A 17,796-nucleotide genomic window follows, 5' to 3' on the forward strand; every position below is an offset into this window, starting at 1 on the left:
AGCCAATGAGAAGCAAGAACCTATTTTGCTGAGTTCATTAGGTTTAAAGGCTTACTCTTTGCTTCGCAGTTGACTGCTCCAACCAAACCATCAGAAATTAGCTTTGCTGCAATTGTAAAAATAACGCTGAAACGTTTAGAACCAAAGCCTTTGCTGATTACAGAATTCAGAAAGGGAAAAGAAAGGGGGTCCCATCTCAGCACACATGGCTGAATTGAAGTTGCATCAGATCAATCGTTTTTGCCAGAGGTGCCACATCTGTAAAGGGCTTCCTTATCGCGGCTGGTGACATTGAACCCAAGGAGAATATTTTGCATGGAATCTCAAAAAATTTGATGTTACAACATCACTGAAATTCACCACTTCTAGAATATACTTTCTGATCGCAATTTGAGAAGAGATACTGGAAATTTGATGTTCCCCAATAAACCCCATCCAATCATCTTCATAAAAAGCTGGAGTTATCCTAAGTTCTTCTGCAAGCAGTAAGACTTGTTGAGTTTCAGAAAGGAAGGGAGGGATACTTTTCATCATGTCCTGGATTATGTCTCAGAGCTTTTCTTATTTAGGAAGAGAGGTTACCTTTCTGATGCTGTCATAGAGCTTTGACCAGTGGCCAATCCGGACACTGGAAGTTTGGAGAGGAGGGAGCTTCAATCAGATCCACTGCCCGAGGATAAAAGGCAGCAGCAGTTCGTGGCACTGAAATAGAGCTTTGATCAGTGACCAGCTGGCATTTGGAATTGATCAGTAAGAGCAAATTAAAGGAAGGCAGGGGCAAGCGCAGCCACTATCGTCACAGTGGCCATTAATTGAGTGGACGTACTCTGAGTGGTCATCTTAGGGCTTTAGATCTTCGAGGCTTCTGTGAAGAGAGGCTTCACTCAGAGAAAACAAAGGGAAAATAAACTAAAGTTTTTTCCTTCTCGTCTTTATATCTGCTCAGGTAGGACAGTAGAGATGTCAGGCAGGATAATGCAATGCTCCTCTTGTGGGATGTGGGAAGGCAGTGAGACCTCCAGTATCCCTGACCACTACAACTGTGAGAGGTGCATCCAGCTGCAGCTTCTAACAAACCCCATTTAAGAGCTGAAGCTGGAACTGGATGAACTCCAGATCATTCGGGAGGCTGAAGGGGTGATAGATAGAACATAGAGAGGTTGTTACACCAAGATGCAGGACACAGGGAACTGGGTAACAGTCAGGAAGGGGAAAGAGGTTAAGGAGCCAGTGCAGAGAATACTCCTGAGGCCATCCCCCTCAATCACAGGTATATCACTTTGGATACTGTCGGGGGATGACCTAACAGGAAAGTCACAGTGGTTGGGTCTCTGGGACTGAGTCTGCCTCAATGACTCAGAAGGAAAGGGGGGAGGAGAGGCACGCTGTGATGATAGGGAATGGACAGGAGGTTCTATGGGCAAGAACGAGATTCCCAGATGCTATGTTGTCTCCTGGGTGCCAGGGTCCAAGATATCTTGGATCAAGTCCTCAGCATTCTTAAGTGGAGGGTGAACAACCAGAAGTCATGTTTCATGAAAGTACAAATTACATTGGTAGGATGAGGGATGAGGTTCTGCCTACGGAGTTCAGAGAGTTAGGTGCTAAGTTAAAGGGCAGGACCTCCAGGGTTGTAATCTCAGGAAGATTATACAGTTTAACACGTGGTGAAAGAGTTAAGGGGGGGGGGGGTTAAGATTTTGTGATTGTTGGGCTCTCTTCCAGGGAAGGTGGGACCTGTACAGAAGGGATGGTCTGCAACTGAAATGGAGGAGACTAATATCCTAACGGGAAGGTTTGCTCATGCTGCACGGTGGGGTTTAAATAGAGTTGCAGAGGGTTGCGAACCAGAGTGCCAGAACAGTTGGTGGAGAGGTTGTGGAGGCAGATGTTGGTAAGACCTCAGACAAAGTTAGAAACCAAAGGATTGAGCATGCTGTGACAAAACTGAAAAGGGTCAATATACGACTGAATGTGTTGTATCTGAATGTGCACCGTAAACAGAATAAGGTAGATAAACTTTCAGCACAGGTTCAGATTGGCAGGCATGATGTTGTAGGCATCATTGAATCATGGCTGAAAGATTATAGCTAGAAGCTTAATCTCCAAGGATACACATTGTATTGAAAGGATAGGCAGGAAGGCAGAGAGGGCAGTATTGTTCTGTTGGTAAAAAAATTGAAATCAAGTCATTAGAAAGAAGTGGCATAGGGTCAGAAGATAGCCTACAAATTACATAAGAACAATACAGCACAGCACAGGCCCTTTGGCCCACAATGTTGTGCCGATCCTTAAACCCTGCCTCCCATATAACCCTCCACCTTAAATTCCTCCATATACCTACAACAAGCGATAGAAAATACATGCCAAAAGGGCGATGTTACAAGAGTGATGGGATATTTCAATATGCAGGTAGATTGGGAAAATCAGGTTGGAGCTGAATTACAGGAGGGGGATTTCTAGAGTGGCTGCAAGGTGGCTTTTTAGAGTAACTCATGGTTGAGCCCACAAGATGATCAGCTATTCTGCATTGGGCATTGTGCAATGAACCAGAATTGTTTAGATATCTTAAGGTAATAGAACCTTGAGGGGCAGGTGATCATAATATGATCGAATTCACCCTGAAATTTGAGAAGGAGAAGCTAAAGTCAGATGTATCAATATTACAGTGGAGTGAAGGGAATTACAAAGGCATGAGGGAGGAGTTGGCCAGAATTGATTGGAAAAGAACACTGGCAGAGATGATGGCTGAGCAGCAATGGCTGGAATTTCTGGAAGCAATTCAGAAGGCACAGGATATATATATCCCAAAGAGGAAGAATGAAGTGTTCTAAGGGAAAAATGACACAACCAAGGCTAACAAGAGAAGTCAAAGCCAATATAAATGCCAAAGGGAGGGCATATAATAGAGGAAAAATTAATGGGAAGTTAGAGAAATGGGAAGCTTTTAAAAACCAACATAATACTAAAAAACTTATTAAGAAGGTAAAAACGGAATACAAAAGTAAGCTAGCCAATAATATTCAAGAGGATACCAGAAGTTTCTTCAGATACCTAAAGTGGAAAAGTGAGGCAAGAGTGAATATCAGAAAGAGATGGCTGAAGAAATCATGGAGGCATTAGTAACGAACTTTCAAGAAGCACCAGATTCTGGAGTGGTTCCAGAAGACTGGAAAATTGCAAATGTCACTCCACTCAGCAAGAAGGGAGAGAGGCAAAAGAAAGGAAACTATAGGCCAGTTAGTCTGACCTCAGTGATTGGAAAGATATTGGAGTTGATTAATACGGATGAGATTACAGGGTACTTGGAGGTACACGATAAAATAACATAGTTTCCTTAAGGGAAAGTCTTGCTTGACAAATCTCTTGGAATTCTTTGAAGAAATAACAAGCAGGATAGGCAAAGGAGAATTGGTAGTTGGATTTTCAGAATGCCTTTGACAAAGTGCCACACATGAGACTGCTTAACAAGCTACAAGCCCATGGTATTACAGGAAGGATTCTAGCATGGATAAAGCAGCAGCTGATTGCCAGTAGACAAAGAGAGGGAATAAAGGATGCCTTTTCTGGTTGGCTGCCAGTGACTAGTGGTGTTCCACAAGTGTCTGTGTTGGGACCAATTCTTTTTACATTATATGTTAATGATTTGGATGATGGAATTAATGGTTTTGTTGCAAAGTTTGTGGATGATATAAAGATAGGTGAAGGAACAGGTAGTTTTGAGGAAGTAGAGAGGCTATAGAAGGACTTAAACAGATTAGGAGAATGGACAAAGAAATGGCGGATGGAATACAGTGTTGGGAAGTATATCGTCATGCACTTTGGTAGAAGAAAGGAGAGAGTTGATTGTTTTCTAAATGGAGAGAAAATGCAAAAAACTGAGGTGAAAAGAATCAGAATCAGGTTTATTATCACTGGCACATGATGTGAAATTTGTTAACTTAGCAGTGGCAGAATGCAAAACATAATATAGAAAAAAGAAAATAGAATAATAATAAATAAATAAATTATAGTTTATGTTTATTGAATAGATTAAAAATTATGCAAAAACAGAAATACTATATATTAAAAACATGAGGTAGTGTCCAAGGGTTCAATGTCCATTTAGAAATTAGATGGCAGAGGGGAAGAAGCTGTTCTGACTTGCTGAGTGTGTGCCTTCAGGCTTCTGTACCTCCTACCTAATGGTAACAGTGAGAAAAGGGCATGTCCTGGGTGCTGGAGGTCCTTAATAATGGATGCTGCCTTGCTGAGACACCGCTCCTTGAAGATATCCTGAGTACTTTGTAAGCTAGTATCCAAGTTGGAGCCGACTAAATTTACAATCCTCTGCAGCTTCTTTCGGTCCTGTGTAGTAGCCCCCCCCCCCCCCCCCCCCCACCATACCAGACAGTGATGCAGCCTGTCAGAATGCTCTCCACAATACATCTATAGAAGTTTTTGAGTGTATTTGTTGACATACCAAATCTCTTCAAACTCCTAATGAAGTATAGCTACTGTCTTGCCTTCTTTATAACTGCATTGATATGTTGGGACCACCAGGTTGTTGCTGTGGCACCACTCCACTAGTTGGCATATCTCATGCCTGTACGCCCTCTCATCACCACCTGAGATTCTACCAACAATGGTTTGTTCGTCAGTATCGTCAGTGATGTCCAGGTGGTCTAAAGCCGTGTGGAGAGCCATTGAGACTGCACTCACTGTTGACCTATTGTGGCGATAGGCAAAATGCAATGGGTCCAGGTCCTTGCTGAGGCAGGAGCTCCGTCTGGTCATGACCAACCTCTCAAAGCATTTCATCACTGTCGATATGATTGCTACCAGGCGATAGTCATTAAGGCAGCTCACATTATTCTTCTTAGGCACTGGTATAATTGTTGCCTTTTTGAAGCAAGTGGGAACTTCCGCCCATAGCAGTGAGAGGTTGAAAATGTCCTTGACTACTCCCAGCCAGTTGGTTGGCACAAACTTTCAGAGCCTTACCAGGTACTCCATCGGGACCTTCCACCTTGCGAGGGTTCACTCTCTTTAAAGACAGTCTAACATCGGCCTCTGAGACAGAGATCACAGGGTCATCAGGTGCAGCAGGGACCTTCACAGCTGTAGTTGTGTTCTGCCTTTCAAAACGTGAGTAGAAGACATTGAGTTCATCTGGTAGTGAAGCATCGCTGCCATTCATGCTATTGGGTTTCACTTTGTAGGAAGTAATGTCTTGCAGACCCTGCCAGAGTTGTCATGCATCTGATGTCACCTCCAACTTCATTCGAAATTGTCTCTTTGCCCTTGAAATAGCCCTCCACAAATCATACACAAAGTGACTTGGAAGTCCTTGTGCAGGATTTCCTGAAGGTTAATTTGCAGGTTGAGTCGGTGGTGAGGAAGGCAAATGCGATGTTAGCATTCATTTCAAGAGGACTAGAATATAAAAGCAAGAATGTAATGTTGAGACTTCATAAAGCACTGGTGAGGCCTCATTTGGAGTATGGTGAACAGTTTTGGACCCCTTATCTTAGAAAAGATGTGCTGAAATTGGACAGAAATCAAAGGAGATTCATGAAATGATTCCAGGATCGTATGAAGAATATTTGATGGCTCTGGGGCCTTTAGTCATTAGAATTCAGAAGGGTGAGAAGTGACCTCATTGAAACCTGTCGAATGGTGAAAGGCCTTGATAGAGTGGACGTAGATAGGATATTTCCTGTGGTAAGAGAGCCTAAGACCAGAGCACACAGCCTCAGAATAGAGAGGCATCATGTTAGAATGGACATGAGGAGAAACTTCTTTAGCCAGAGAGTGGTGAATCTGTGGAATTCATTGCTACAGCAGTTGTGGAGGCCGAGTCATTGAGTATATTTATATGGATGGAGAGGGTGCACGAGGCTTTGCAATCCGCAGATTTCCATGATGTATGCAGGCTGCACGTCACTGTGAAAGACATTTACAGTCCAAACAGCCAAGACCCCACGTTGCTGAGAACCAAGAATAGGGGTAGATGCACAAAGCACCAAGAAATAGTGCCCACTAGAAGGAATGCTTTAAAGGCCTCCTCAACTGGTGCTTGGAAACACAACCCTCAGCACCCTATTGGGGTCAGACTTGCTGACGCCCTGACCAACAAAAAGGCAATGTCCAAACTCAAAATTTACAAAGACTCAAGAGAAAACAGCATTCCCACTGAAATCCTAAACCTGAGCAGTGGAGAACTTCAGTCATGATTAACCCATAACCCACAAATGGAAAGAAGAGGATATCCCTTGGGGCCTGAGAGATGCTATAATCATGATTATCCTAGGTAAGAAGACAAGTCCACTATGGTAACCACAGAGGGGGCTATCAGTGTTCTCTGCCACAGGGATATCATCAACAGGGTCCTCCCCCAAGTGCTTAAGAACTGCTCCCTTAATCAGAAAGTACCTTTGAGGCACAACTTGCATGATTTTCTTCACACAACTCAGAAAAATGTAGACAGCAATACAATCACTTTTCACCCATTTAGCAACCTCTCTGAGTCTAATCAAGATGGATGGGGGAAAATCCTCCTTAAATTTAGCTGCCCGTGGAACTTCATCTCCAAATATCTTAGATCTGTCCATGATGACATGAAAGCTATGTTATCAATTAATTGACTGCAACAGAACCAATCTCATTGATGACTAGTATCAAATAAGACTGCATCAAAACAATTTGCTACCATTTGCATTTACCCTGTTTATCTCTATCTATAAATACAACAAAAAATTAAATTGTATAATTATCTCTGTCATATTGTATTTACTGTAAGACCTTCAAGAGGCACTTCAATATCATGCTTTCTCATTATTGTACCAGCTCTTCTGCAAAGGCAATTTGCATATATAATTTATATTCACATTTAGTGCTGTCCTGAAATATCAATGCTGGTGGTGCTACCTTTGGATGAGGTTTAGAATCAAGATAATCTTTTTCAGGTGATTATTTAAGACCACAGAGCAATATTCTAATAAGCGCAAGACAGTTCTCCCTGACAACTTGGCCAATATTTACCCCATAAGCAAAAACCGAGTTAAAACAATGTACCATCCCCTTCCTGCCACTTTATCTGTATTATAATAGTGATTGTGATTGATTTTAAGGATGTACCATCATGCAGAGTCAATATACCCCAAAATAATCCATCAGGACTGGAAAGGAAGAGGCCAAAGCCTGATTAAGAAGGTGGGGGAGAGAAGGAGTACAAGCTGGCAGGTGTCAGGTGAGGGACTGGATTGAAGTAAGACAAGTTCCCAGGGAGGACACGCGACTGTGGTGGCGAGTCTGAGTGAGCACGTGCTTGAAAATTCAAGAGAGCTGCAAAGATCACAGAAGGAGAGCAGGGAGAGAAGGTCTCACTGAACTCAGGTTGAAGAGAAGATTTGAATTTCTTCTGGATCCGTATACCTCGAACATACTTCACAGTGCAGTTTGTGAAGCTACACTCCAAGCAAAGAAGTTTAAATCTTAGAAATTCCTCCCTACACCAGTGGCAGAACCTTGGCCAGTATACTATGAGCATATTAAGGAAGATCTAGGGAATTATAACACAAGATAATATTTTTAGAATAAACAGTAAAATAACTGTAAGTAAAAATATTCAGAAATGTAACAGCAGTCTTCAAATGTGTATATACTTATAAAATTGATGTTCTAATTTAGCTTTTTGTGGTTTTCAAAGATTTTTGTTAGTCTTTTGTTATATCCATGTAGCTTTACACCAGGCTCACTGATTCCTTGTCATCCTGCAGGTGCAGTGCTTGATGAGGTGACTGGTAAAGTTCTGGTTGTGCAAGACAAAAATAAGGTAAATTGAATAATATTAACGTAGTCACATTCTTGTCAAGTAAATGTGAACGTGTTCCAAGAAAAGGTTTCTTCTTGGGGCACAAGGACATCAGCGTGATCGATGCTAGCAATTTATCTAATGAGTCACTTATTCTTATACTATTTAGTTAATTGATTACTACCATTGTACACTGGCAAAAATTTAATGTTTTCCTAAGCACAACAGTATTTCAACTTTTGACCGTACACACATCAGTAACCAAATAGTTTAGGACACAAGCCTGCATGCAGAAGTTGATAAGTTTCCTGATTGGTTAGGGCATCAAAGGATATGGCGAGAAGGCTGGTGTATGGGGTTGAGTGGGATCTGGAATCAGCCATGATGGAATTGCAGAGTGACTCGATGGGCTGAGTGGCCTAATTCTGCTCCTATGTCTTATGGTCTTATGCTATCTAGGAATTCCATACAATGTACAGAAAACAGGAGCTAGACGAACAATTTCATCGTCACTTTATACATACTTCACTTATTGTGATCAGTTCTGCCATCTGATTACTCAGATCTATACCTACGTAGTCTGAATTTGCAAGTTAGTGTTCAAAACAGCAGATCTCTGTTGCAGCACTCAAAATATTACTTGGCTTGTACTTTTAGAGCTAGTATATTAACATCCTTAAAGGATAATCTAATTTAAAGTAAACAACTGCTAAAGATAAAGGGATCATTCTCAGGTTGGCAGCCTGTAACTTGTGGAATGCCATAGAGATCAGTGCTACGAGATATATTAATGATTTAGAGGAAATAGCAAATGTACTGTAGCTAAATTTGTAAAGAATATGACTGTAGTAAGGAAGGCAGCTGTGAGGAGGATACAAACGGTTTAGAGAGATATTGATAACTTCAGTGACCAGACAGAAAATTTGGGAAAAAAAGATCTGAATTGTTCACTTTGAAAAGGAGAATGACAAGGTTGGTTATCATTTAAGGGAGAAAGACTACAGGAAGCTGTAGTAGAAAGCAGTTTGAGAATCCTTATACATAAAACACAGAAAGCTAGAATTCATAGGCAGGAGGTGATATGGGATGTTGCCATATAATCCAAGGAGGCTGGCCTATAAAAATCAGGAAGTCTGGGAGTAAATGTACAAGGAACTAGTGAGACAACATCTAGAACACTGTGTATAGTTTTGGTCACCTTATTTAAATTAAGATATTTTATCATTGAGGACACTCCAGAAAAGATTTTCTGGACTAGAGTGATTCTGAATAGGGAGGTAATGTCTTATCAGGACAGATTTATGATTTAAGTCTATACTCCCTCATGCTTAGAAAAATGGGAAGCAATTTTATTGAAACGTTTAAGATTCATAAGGGAGTTAACAGATCAAAATATGAGAGAACATTCAAGACTTACTGTACCTCTTGAAAATAACCCACAACAGACCATCACTAACCTCATCAACTCCGGAAATATTCCATCCACTGCCACCGATGTCATAGTTCCCTGCCCCACTGAACTCTTGTCCACATATCTCAATTCCATTATATCCCCCTTGGTTCCGTCTCATCCCACCTACATCAGCGACACTTAACGTGCTCTCGATCTCCTCGACAACTTCCAATTCCCTCACCCTGATGGCCTCATATTCACCATGGATGATGGGTCCCTATACACTCTATCCCCCATCAAGAAGGCCTTAAAGCTCTCTGCTTCTTTCTCAACTACAGACCCGAGCAGGTCACCTCCACTATCCCCCTTTTCCATCAGTTAGAACTGGTCCTCACCCTTAACAATTTCTCTTTCAGCTCCTCCCACTTTCTTCAAACTCAAGTTGTAGCCATAGACACCCACATTGGGCCCAGCTATGTCTGCCCTTTCTTTCATTGGCTATCTTCTTAGAACAGTGCATGTTCCAAGTCTTCCCTGGTAATGCTCCCGAACTCTTTCTGCACTATATTGAAAACTACATTGGTGCTGCTTCATGCTCACCAATTTCATCAGCTTTGCCTCTGACTTCCGCACAACCCTTAAATTCACCTGGTCCATTTCTAACAGCTCTCTTCCCTTTCTCAATATCTCTGGAGACAAAATATTTACCAATTTCTTTTATAAACCTCCCAATTCCCACAGCAATTTTGACTATACCTCTTCCCACCCTGTCTCCTGTAAAAATGCAATTCCCTTGTCTCCGTTACATCTGTTTCCAGGACAGCAGAGATGTTGTCTTCTTTAACGAACAAGGTTTCTTTTCCACCATCATAGATACTGCCCTTATTCACATCTCCTCCATTTCACGGATATCCACACTCACCCCATCTTCCTTCCACCTTAACAGGGATGGAGTTCCTCTTGCCCTCACCCACCACCCCAAAATCCTCGGCATCCAAAACATCATTCTGCACAACTTCCACCATCTTCAATGGGACCCTACCACCAAACACATCTTTACCTCCTCCAGCTCTCCATTTTCCCCAGGATCGCTTCCTCTGTGATTTTCTTATCCATTTGTCCCTTCCCACTAACCTTCCTCTTGGCACTTATCCCTGCAAACAACAGAAATGCTACACCTGCCCATTTACATCCCCCCTTGCCTCCATTCAGGTCCTTCCAGGTGAGGCAACACTTTACCTATAAATCTAGTGGGGTTGTCTACTATATCCAGTGCACCCAATGCGGTCTCCTCGACCTTGGTGAGACATGACGTAAATTGGGGAAAACTGTTGATCACCCCTGCTCCATCTACAAAAAGTGGAATTTCCTGGTGGCCAATTATTTTAATTCCTGTCCTCATTCCCGTTCCAACGTGTCAGTCCATAGCTCCTCTTCTGCCACAATGAGGTGACTCACAGGGTGGAGGAGCAACATCTCACATCAAGATAGGTAGCTTCCAACCTTAATGCATGAACATTGATTTCTCCTCCCAGTAATATTTTTCCACCCTCCCACTTCCCTCTTCTTCTATTCTCTCTCTGGCCTCTTAACTCTTCTCATCTGCCTGTCACATCCCCTTGGTGCCCTTCCTCCTTCCCTTTCCCAAAGGTTCACTTCCCTCTCCTATCAGATTCATTCTCCAGCCCTTTGCTTTTTCCACCTGTCACCTCCCAGCTTCTTACTTTACCCCCCCCCCCACCTACCTGCTTTCACCTATCACCTTCTAGCTTGTCCTCCTTCCCTTCTCCCCACCTTATTCTGGCATAAAACCTCTGTCTTTCCCATCCTTATGAAGGGCCTAGATCCAAAACATCAACTGTTTATTCATTATCACTGATGCTACCTTTCCTGCTGAATTCCTCCAGCATCTTGAGCACATTGCTCTGGATTTCTGGTGTCTGCAGAATCTCTTGTGTTTAAGAGTCAGACCCATTGTTTCCCAAGGAAAGACAGTGACAGAGTGGTGTTCAACGCCTGCAGCACCCAAGGATATCACAGGTTAAGGTAGCATGTAGCCAGTGAATGCTTTTCAATGTCAGCTTCCTGCATAGCACTGAATTGTCTGCCTGTGGTATGCAAGTCTCTGGCATTTTCAGTTTAACAGCATCCTTCCTACTATGCCCTTTAGAATTTTTATTGCACATACACCTGCACAGGCCACCATTACTGTACGTTCAAAGGACAGAAATTCTGGACACAGAAGGACACAATGACCTTGAACTTTATACCACCATGCATCAACTCAGATTGCAGAGGCACAAAGATTTAATTAGGCAGTGTTTCCAGTGATGAAATACCAGGCAGTTATGTCAGAAAGCTATGGAATCTAAAAGGCAGCTGACCAGAGTTCAAGGTTATGTGCTGGTCTTAATCAGGGGGCTCACAAGAGAACACAAGAGAGTAAAGTGCTGATGCACGTGTAAGTTGATATGCGTGGTGAGTTCGCCTGTCTATTTGAGAGGAAGCACAGAAAAATCAGGAAGCATGGAATTCATTTGGAGCAAAAAGCACATTCTTGCCACGGAGAAGTGCTGGGCACATCAGTCCCACTGGAAAATGTTCCTCTAAGCACAAACAGAGAACTATTAACATTGGACCAGACCAAGAACAGAGTATTTTAGCATATTCAATCAGGAGATGTTGACTTCATGGGCTGCGCCAGAACCTAATTATCCATACCTAGCTGCCCTTGAGAAGGTGATGGGGAGCTCCCTTCTTTAACCACTGCTGTCCTTAACGTGTGGCCATATCTGTAATGCTTTAATGGCAGGAGTTACAGAATTTTAACCTGACAATGATGAAAAATGTCAATATATTTCCAAGTTAAGATGGTGTGTGGCTTGGACAGCCCATGATTTTGCTGCCCTGGTCTTACAAGCTGGTAGAGGTCTTGGTTTGTAAGGCTCTGTCTAAGGAGTCTTGGTGAGTTTCTGCAGTGCTTAAAGGGCGATACAAACTTGACTCTCAGGAATGCAGATACAGTACCTCAGGGGTCACCAACCTTTTTTGCACCGCGGACCGGTTTAATACTGACAATATTCTTGCGGACCGGCCAAAGGGGGGAGGCGGTGTGGGTGTTAATATCAACCGGAACATAGGTGATAAGTCAACTATAAGTCACTTATAAATGGCTGATACACTCAATTTCGTTTCTAAAAGAGTTTACCTAATGAATTTAATATTAAACACACAGCGCATATTTTCCTTGCATGAACATAGTGATAAGTCAATTATAACTCATTTATAACTCAATAGCATCATAACATTTTAAGTAACATTTGGATGTTAAACACACAGCACATATTTTCCTCATATGAACATATAAAATCATTGCAACACACCAGTGAGAGGACACGGTAAGGGATGGAGGTCCCCGTACTGGGACCGCGGAGGTTGCAGTCTGGAGAGAGCGACTGACCGACCGAGGAATGCGACAGGATGCATGCCCGCCCCCCACCCCCGTAGGTAGGTAAGGTCTACTTACGAAACCCTGAGCCCAAATTAGGTCGTCTGCAAATATTTTAGCACCGGGTTCCCCACGAACATTCGGTGTGCTAAACAGGTTTAGAGGCGGCGCCCATCTTCCGTGCTCCAGGCCAGTAGCATCGGCATTTCTCGCCAGCCGCGTTACCTGACACCAACCAGTGATCCCTGGTGCTAGGGTATCACTGCGTTTAGGCGACTGATGACCTCGCGTGGTAATGACTTCACGTGCGTAATGACTGAAGTTGTGCTCACTGGCTAGTCCGTCACAGGCAAAACTCTCCCCACCATTGAGCACTGCCACAAGAAAGAACCATGCATCAACAACGACCCCCACCACCCAGGCCATGCTCTCTTCTCATTATTATCATCCCACAAGAGCTTTAAGAGCTGGAGTCAACAAGAACGAGAGCGGAGGACAGGCGAGTGTTCAAAGCCGCCTTCCTGAATCTGACCAGCCTTCCTCTTTCCCTCACTAGTTCCTGCCATAGGAAAGTGCAGGGGTCTCGGGATCCTCATTGCAAGGATTGACTGGGCAGGCTGTGGACCCATTTTGCGAGACTTTGAGGTTCATGTTGCATGTGTTCCTGGATTCTGGTTACTCTTTATTTTGCTGTTTTCAGTGGTTTAATTGGGGCGATCGATGCAGACTGGGGCGCTTCAGCAAAGAACACTTTGCCCTGGGGCCTGTAGCAGGCTAGCGGCATGTCGCTGAACTGAACTAAATCCTACTGGACTCCTGGTTTGATGTTTGATATTATATGTGTTGTCCACTTGCCTTGTCATCTGTGGAATTTGTTCTTTTTTTTGCACGTTGGGTGTTTTCGATGTTTTTATGAACAGGTTCTATGGTGTTTCTTAGTTTCGTGGCTGCCTGTGGGAGGATGAGTCTCAGGGTTGTTTTTTGTATACATGACACACTTTGATAATAAATGTACTTTGGATATTTGAATATTGAATCTTGAAAGAGCTACAGCATTTACTGAATTACTTTGGCCCTGCTACAGTTTGAGGCGTATATTATTGAAAAGAAATCCAAAATCATTTATCAGTCACCCTTTGGCAGATATTATCTCTATCACCGGAAATAAAAGTGAGTAAATGAAGCCAGTAAGTCAGTTTAGTCAGCCGAAGCTGCTTGATGCAATTCTTGCCGTGAATTTGGATTAGCCAACCTGTCTGCAGTATTTTTCTAATTTACTGCACAGAGTATGAAAGAGTTGATTGTGGACTTCAGGAGGGGTAAGACGAAGGAACACATACCAATCCTCATAGAGGGATCAGAAGTGGAGAGAGTGAGCAGCTTCAAGTTCCTGGGTGTCAAGATCTCTGAGGATCTAACCTGGTCCCAACATATTGATGCAGTTATAAAGAAGGCAAGACAGTGACTATACTTCATTATGAGTTTGAAGAGATTTGGTATGTCGACAAATACACTCAAAAACTTTTATAGATATACCATGGAGAGCATTCTGACAGGCTGCATCACTGTCTGGTATGGGGAGGAAGGGTTAGGGGACAGCTACTTTGCTTCAGTCTTTAACATGGAAGACACTAGCAGTGTCAGGGAGCAGGAGTGAGTGCCATTACTATTACAAAGGAAAAAGTGCTAGGCACACTCATCCCAGATGGGCTACATCCCAGAGTCCTGAAAGAGGTTGCTGAAGAGATAATGGATGCATTGGTCATGCTAGAACCATAGAACATTACAGCACAGAAACAGGACCTTTGGCCCTTCTTGGCTGTGCGGAACCATTTTTCTGCCTAGTCCCACTGACCTGCAGCTGGACCATATCCCTCCATACACCTCTCATCCATGTACCTGTCCAATTTTTTCTCTCCCCTAGCCTCAGTGGAAAAAGCCTGCTTGCATTCACTCTATCTATAACCATCAAAATTTTATATACCTCTATCAAATCTCCCCTCATTCTTCTACGCACCAGGGAATAAAATCCTAACCTATTCAACCTTTCTCTGTAACTCAGTTTCTCAAGACCGGCAACATCCTTGTAAACCTTCTCTGCACTCTTTCAACCTTATTAATATCCTTCCTGTAATTATGTGACCAGAACTGCTCACAATACTCCAAATTCGGCCTCAGCAATGTCTTACCATAACATTCCAACTCTTATACTCAATACTTTGATTTATAAAGGCCAATGTACCAAAAGCTCTCTTTATGATCCTATCTACCTTTGACAACACTTTTAAGGAATTATGTATCTGTATTCCCAGATCCATCTGCTCTACTGCACTCCTTAGTGTCCTACCATTTACCTTCTATATTCTACCTTGGTTTGTCCTTCCAAAGTGTAATACCTCATACTTGTCTGCATTAAACTCCATCTGCCATTTTTCAGCCCATTTTTCCAGCTGGTCCAAATCCCTCTGCAAGCTTTGAAAACCTTCCTCACTGTCCACTACACCATCAATCTTTCAAGAATCACTTGATTCTGGCATGGCCCCAGAGGACTGGAAAATTGCAAATGTCACTCCACTCTTTAAAAAGAGAAGAAGACAAAAGAGAGGAAATTATAGGCCAGTTAGCCTAACCTCAGTGGTTGGGAAAGTGTTGGAGTCAATTATTAAGGATGAGGTTTTGGGGTACTTGGAGACTAGTGATAAAGTAAGTCAAAGTTATCATGGTTTCTGTAAAGGGAAATCTTGCCTGACAGATCTGTTAGTAACGAGCAGAGTGGACAAAGGAGAGGCAGAGGATGTCAATTACTTAGCTTTTTGGAGGATATGTGCCTCACGTGAGGCTGCTTAACAAGATAAAATCCTGGTGTTACAGGAAATGTACTGGCATGTATAGAGGAATGGCTGACAGGCAGGAGGCAACGAGTGGGAATAAAGGGGACCTTTTCTGATTGGCTGCTAGTGTTCCTCAAGGGTCAGTATTGGGACCACTACTTTTCATATTGTCAGTGACTTAGATAGTGGAAATGATGGCTTTATGGCAAAGTTTTCAGAAAGTACAAAGAAAGGTGGAGTGGTAGGTTGTGCTGAGGAAACAATTTGATGGTATCAGGACTTGATTGGAAGAATGGGCAAAATAGTGGCAGATGGAATACAGTGTTGAGAAAGGTATGATGATACATTTTGGTAAAAGGAGTAATAGTGCAGATTATCTAAATGTGGAGAAAATTCAAACATCAGAGGTACAAAAGGACTTGGGAGTCCCCATGTAAGACTCCCAGAAGGTTAATTCACAGGTTGAGTCTGTGGTAAAGAAGGCAAATGCAATGTTGGCATGTGTTTCAGGGGAAATAGAATATAAAAATGAGGAGACAATGCTGGAGCTTTATAAGACACTATTCAGGCTGCACCTGGAGTGTTGACAACAGTCTTGGACCCCTTATCTCAGAAAGGAAGTATTGTCTTTGGATAGAGTCCAGAGGAGGTTTGCGAGGATGATTCCGGGAATGAAGGGGTTAACATATGTGGAGAGTTTGGCAGCTTTGGGCTAGTACTCACTGGAATGTAGAAGAATGTGTGGGGATCTCATTGAAACCTACCAAATGTTGAAAGGATTAGATAGGGTGGATGTGGAGAGGTTGTTTCCTCTCATGGGGGTATCTGGACATGAGAACACAGCCTCAAATCTGATGGTCAACCTTTTAGAACAGAAGTAAGGAGGAATTTTTTTAGCCAAAGAGAGTTGAATCTGGAGAATGCTCTGCCACAGACTGCGGTGGAGGCCAAGTCCGTGGGTACATTCAAAGCGGAAGTTGATAAATTCCTGATTGGTCAGGGCATGAAGGGGTATGGTTAGAGGGTAGGTGTTTGGGGTTGAGTGAGATCTGGGATCAGCCATGATTGAATGGCGGAGCGGACTTGATGGACTAAATGGCCTAATTCTGCTCCTATGTCTTATGGTCTAATTTCATGGAGAATTTGTCAAACTTTCAGCAAAACTTCAGTTCATGATTGGTGGAAATGTCTGGGACGGCTGATGTTTGCTCATTTCATATTCATTAGCTTAAATTAGACAGGATATTGAGAGAATTCTGCAAAAATTCTACTCCCTATGTTATGTCTGAAATGATGTAAGTTTTGGGTGACACATCATAATCGGGAAGAGTTACAATAGTACTGACAGTGATGCAGTTTGGAAGAGTAACGAGAGCCAAATTTTCACATGCACAATGGAGCATGTACAGGGTACGCAGCAAAGTATTGACTGCAGCTAGAAAGATAAATGAGACGCGGGACATGGAATTGACTGAACCAGTTGGCACACATTAAGTACTCAGCAATTTAGTGTTTGGCTGTAACTGTTTTCAGTTTGTTTTCCTTTCAATCTTGCAAATGATTATGACTACTTTGTTCAATTCTCATTACAAAGAAAATAATTCTTAATTTGAATGGCAATTTTCTTGCCATATCACCATTTAGAAAGACATTGGGAGCTTTGTATAAACTGAATCAAATGCATTTATTGATTAAACGTATGGAACTAATTTCTGAAAGTTTGTCAACAAAATTGTTAAGGAAATTAAGTGCAGCCTTTAGTCTACTTTCCTCTTGCCCAGAGGCAAACGTAGAAAGTAATTTGTCGCTGGTAACTTCCCAATCTAACAACCTCCAGCTTCCCATCCCGAAATAAAAACAGAAGCTTGATACACCTCAATCTGTTCCGTGCTGGAATGCATGCTAATAAGGATTGTGAAAGGATTTATTCAGAGACAAGCCGAATGATATTATTTCCTGTTAGTAGAATGGGGACAGAACGAAAAGCACTACAGGAACAGACACCTACTATTCGGGAAGTAATAAGAATTTAACAATGTACTTTTTCAATGTCAAGTAAAACCACTCTAAACCTCACTAGGTTGGGCCCCAGTAAGTCTCAGGCAGTTTGGCAAGCATGATTCACTTTTGGCAGGCAGCCTTCCTTTACGGATACATTTTGTGTTTTTTTTTTGTTACAAGTGCTCAGTTGACAGGGATTTGAAAAACATTTATAAAGAAATGTATCAATATGACTGCATAAAAAATTACAGATAGTCAATTCGGCCTATGGATGTCATTGACGAGTTTCTATGAGAAATGAAACAAAATCGTCTGGAGTATGTTTTTT

At 42.4% G+C, this 17,796-nt stretch overlaps 1 protein-coding gene across 1 annotated transcript in view; it reads left to right on the forward strand.

Moving 5' to 3' along the window:
* nudt6 (nudix (nucleoside diphosphate linked moiety X)-type motif 6) overlaps window positions 1-17,796 on the forward strand; it is a 106,662-nt gene that overhangs the window by 47,292 nt on the left and 41,574 nt on the right. Inside the window, exon 3 of the mRNA XM_073042832.1 lies at window positions 7,761-7,816. Within this exon, the coding sequence (XP_072898933.1) occupies window positions 7,761-7,816 (56 nt within the window). The remainder of the gene's footprint in view (window positions 1-7,760; window positions 7,817-17,796) is intronic.

The sequence above is a fragment of the Hemitrygon akajei genome, chromosome 4 (genome assembly GCF_048418815.1).
Source record: "Hemitrygon akajei chromosome 4, sHemAka1.3, whole genome shotgun sequence".
Taxonomy (NCBI): domain Eukaryota; kingdom Metazoa; phylum Chordata; class Chondrichthyes; order Myliobatiformes; family Dasyatidae; genus Hemitrygon; species Hemitrygon akajei.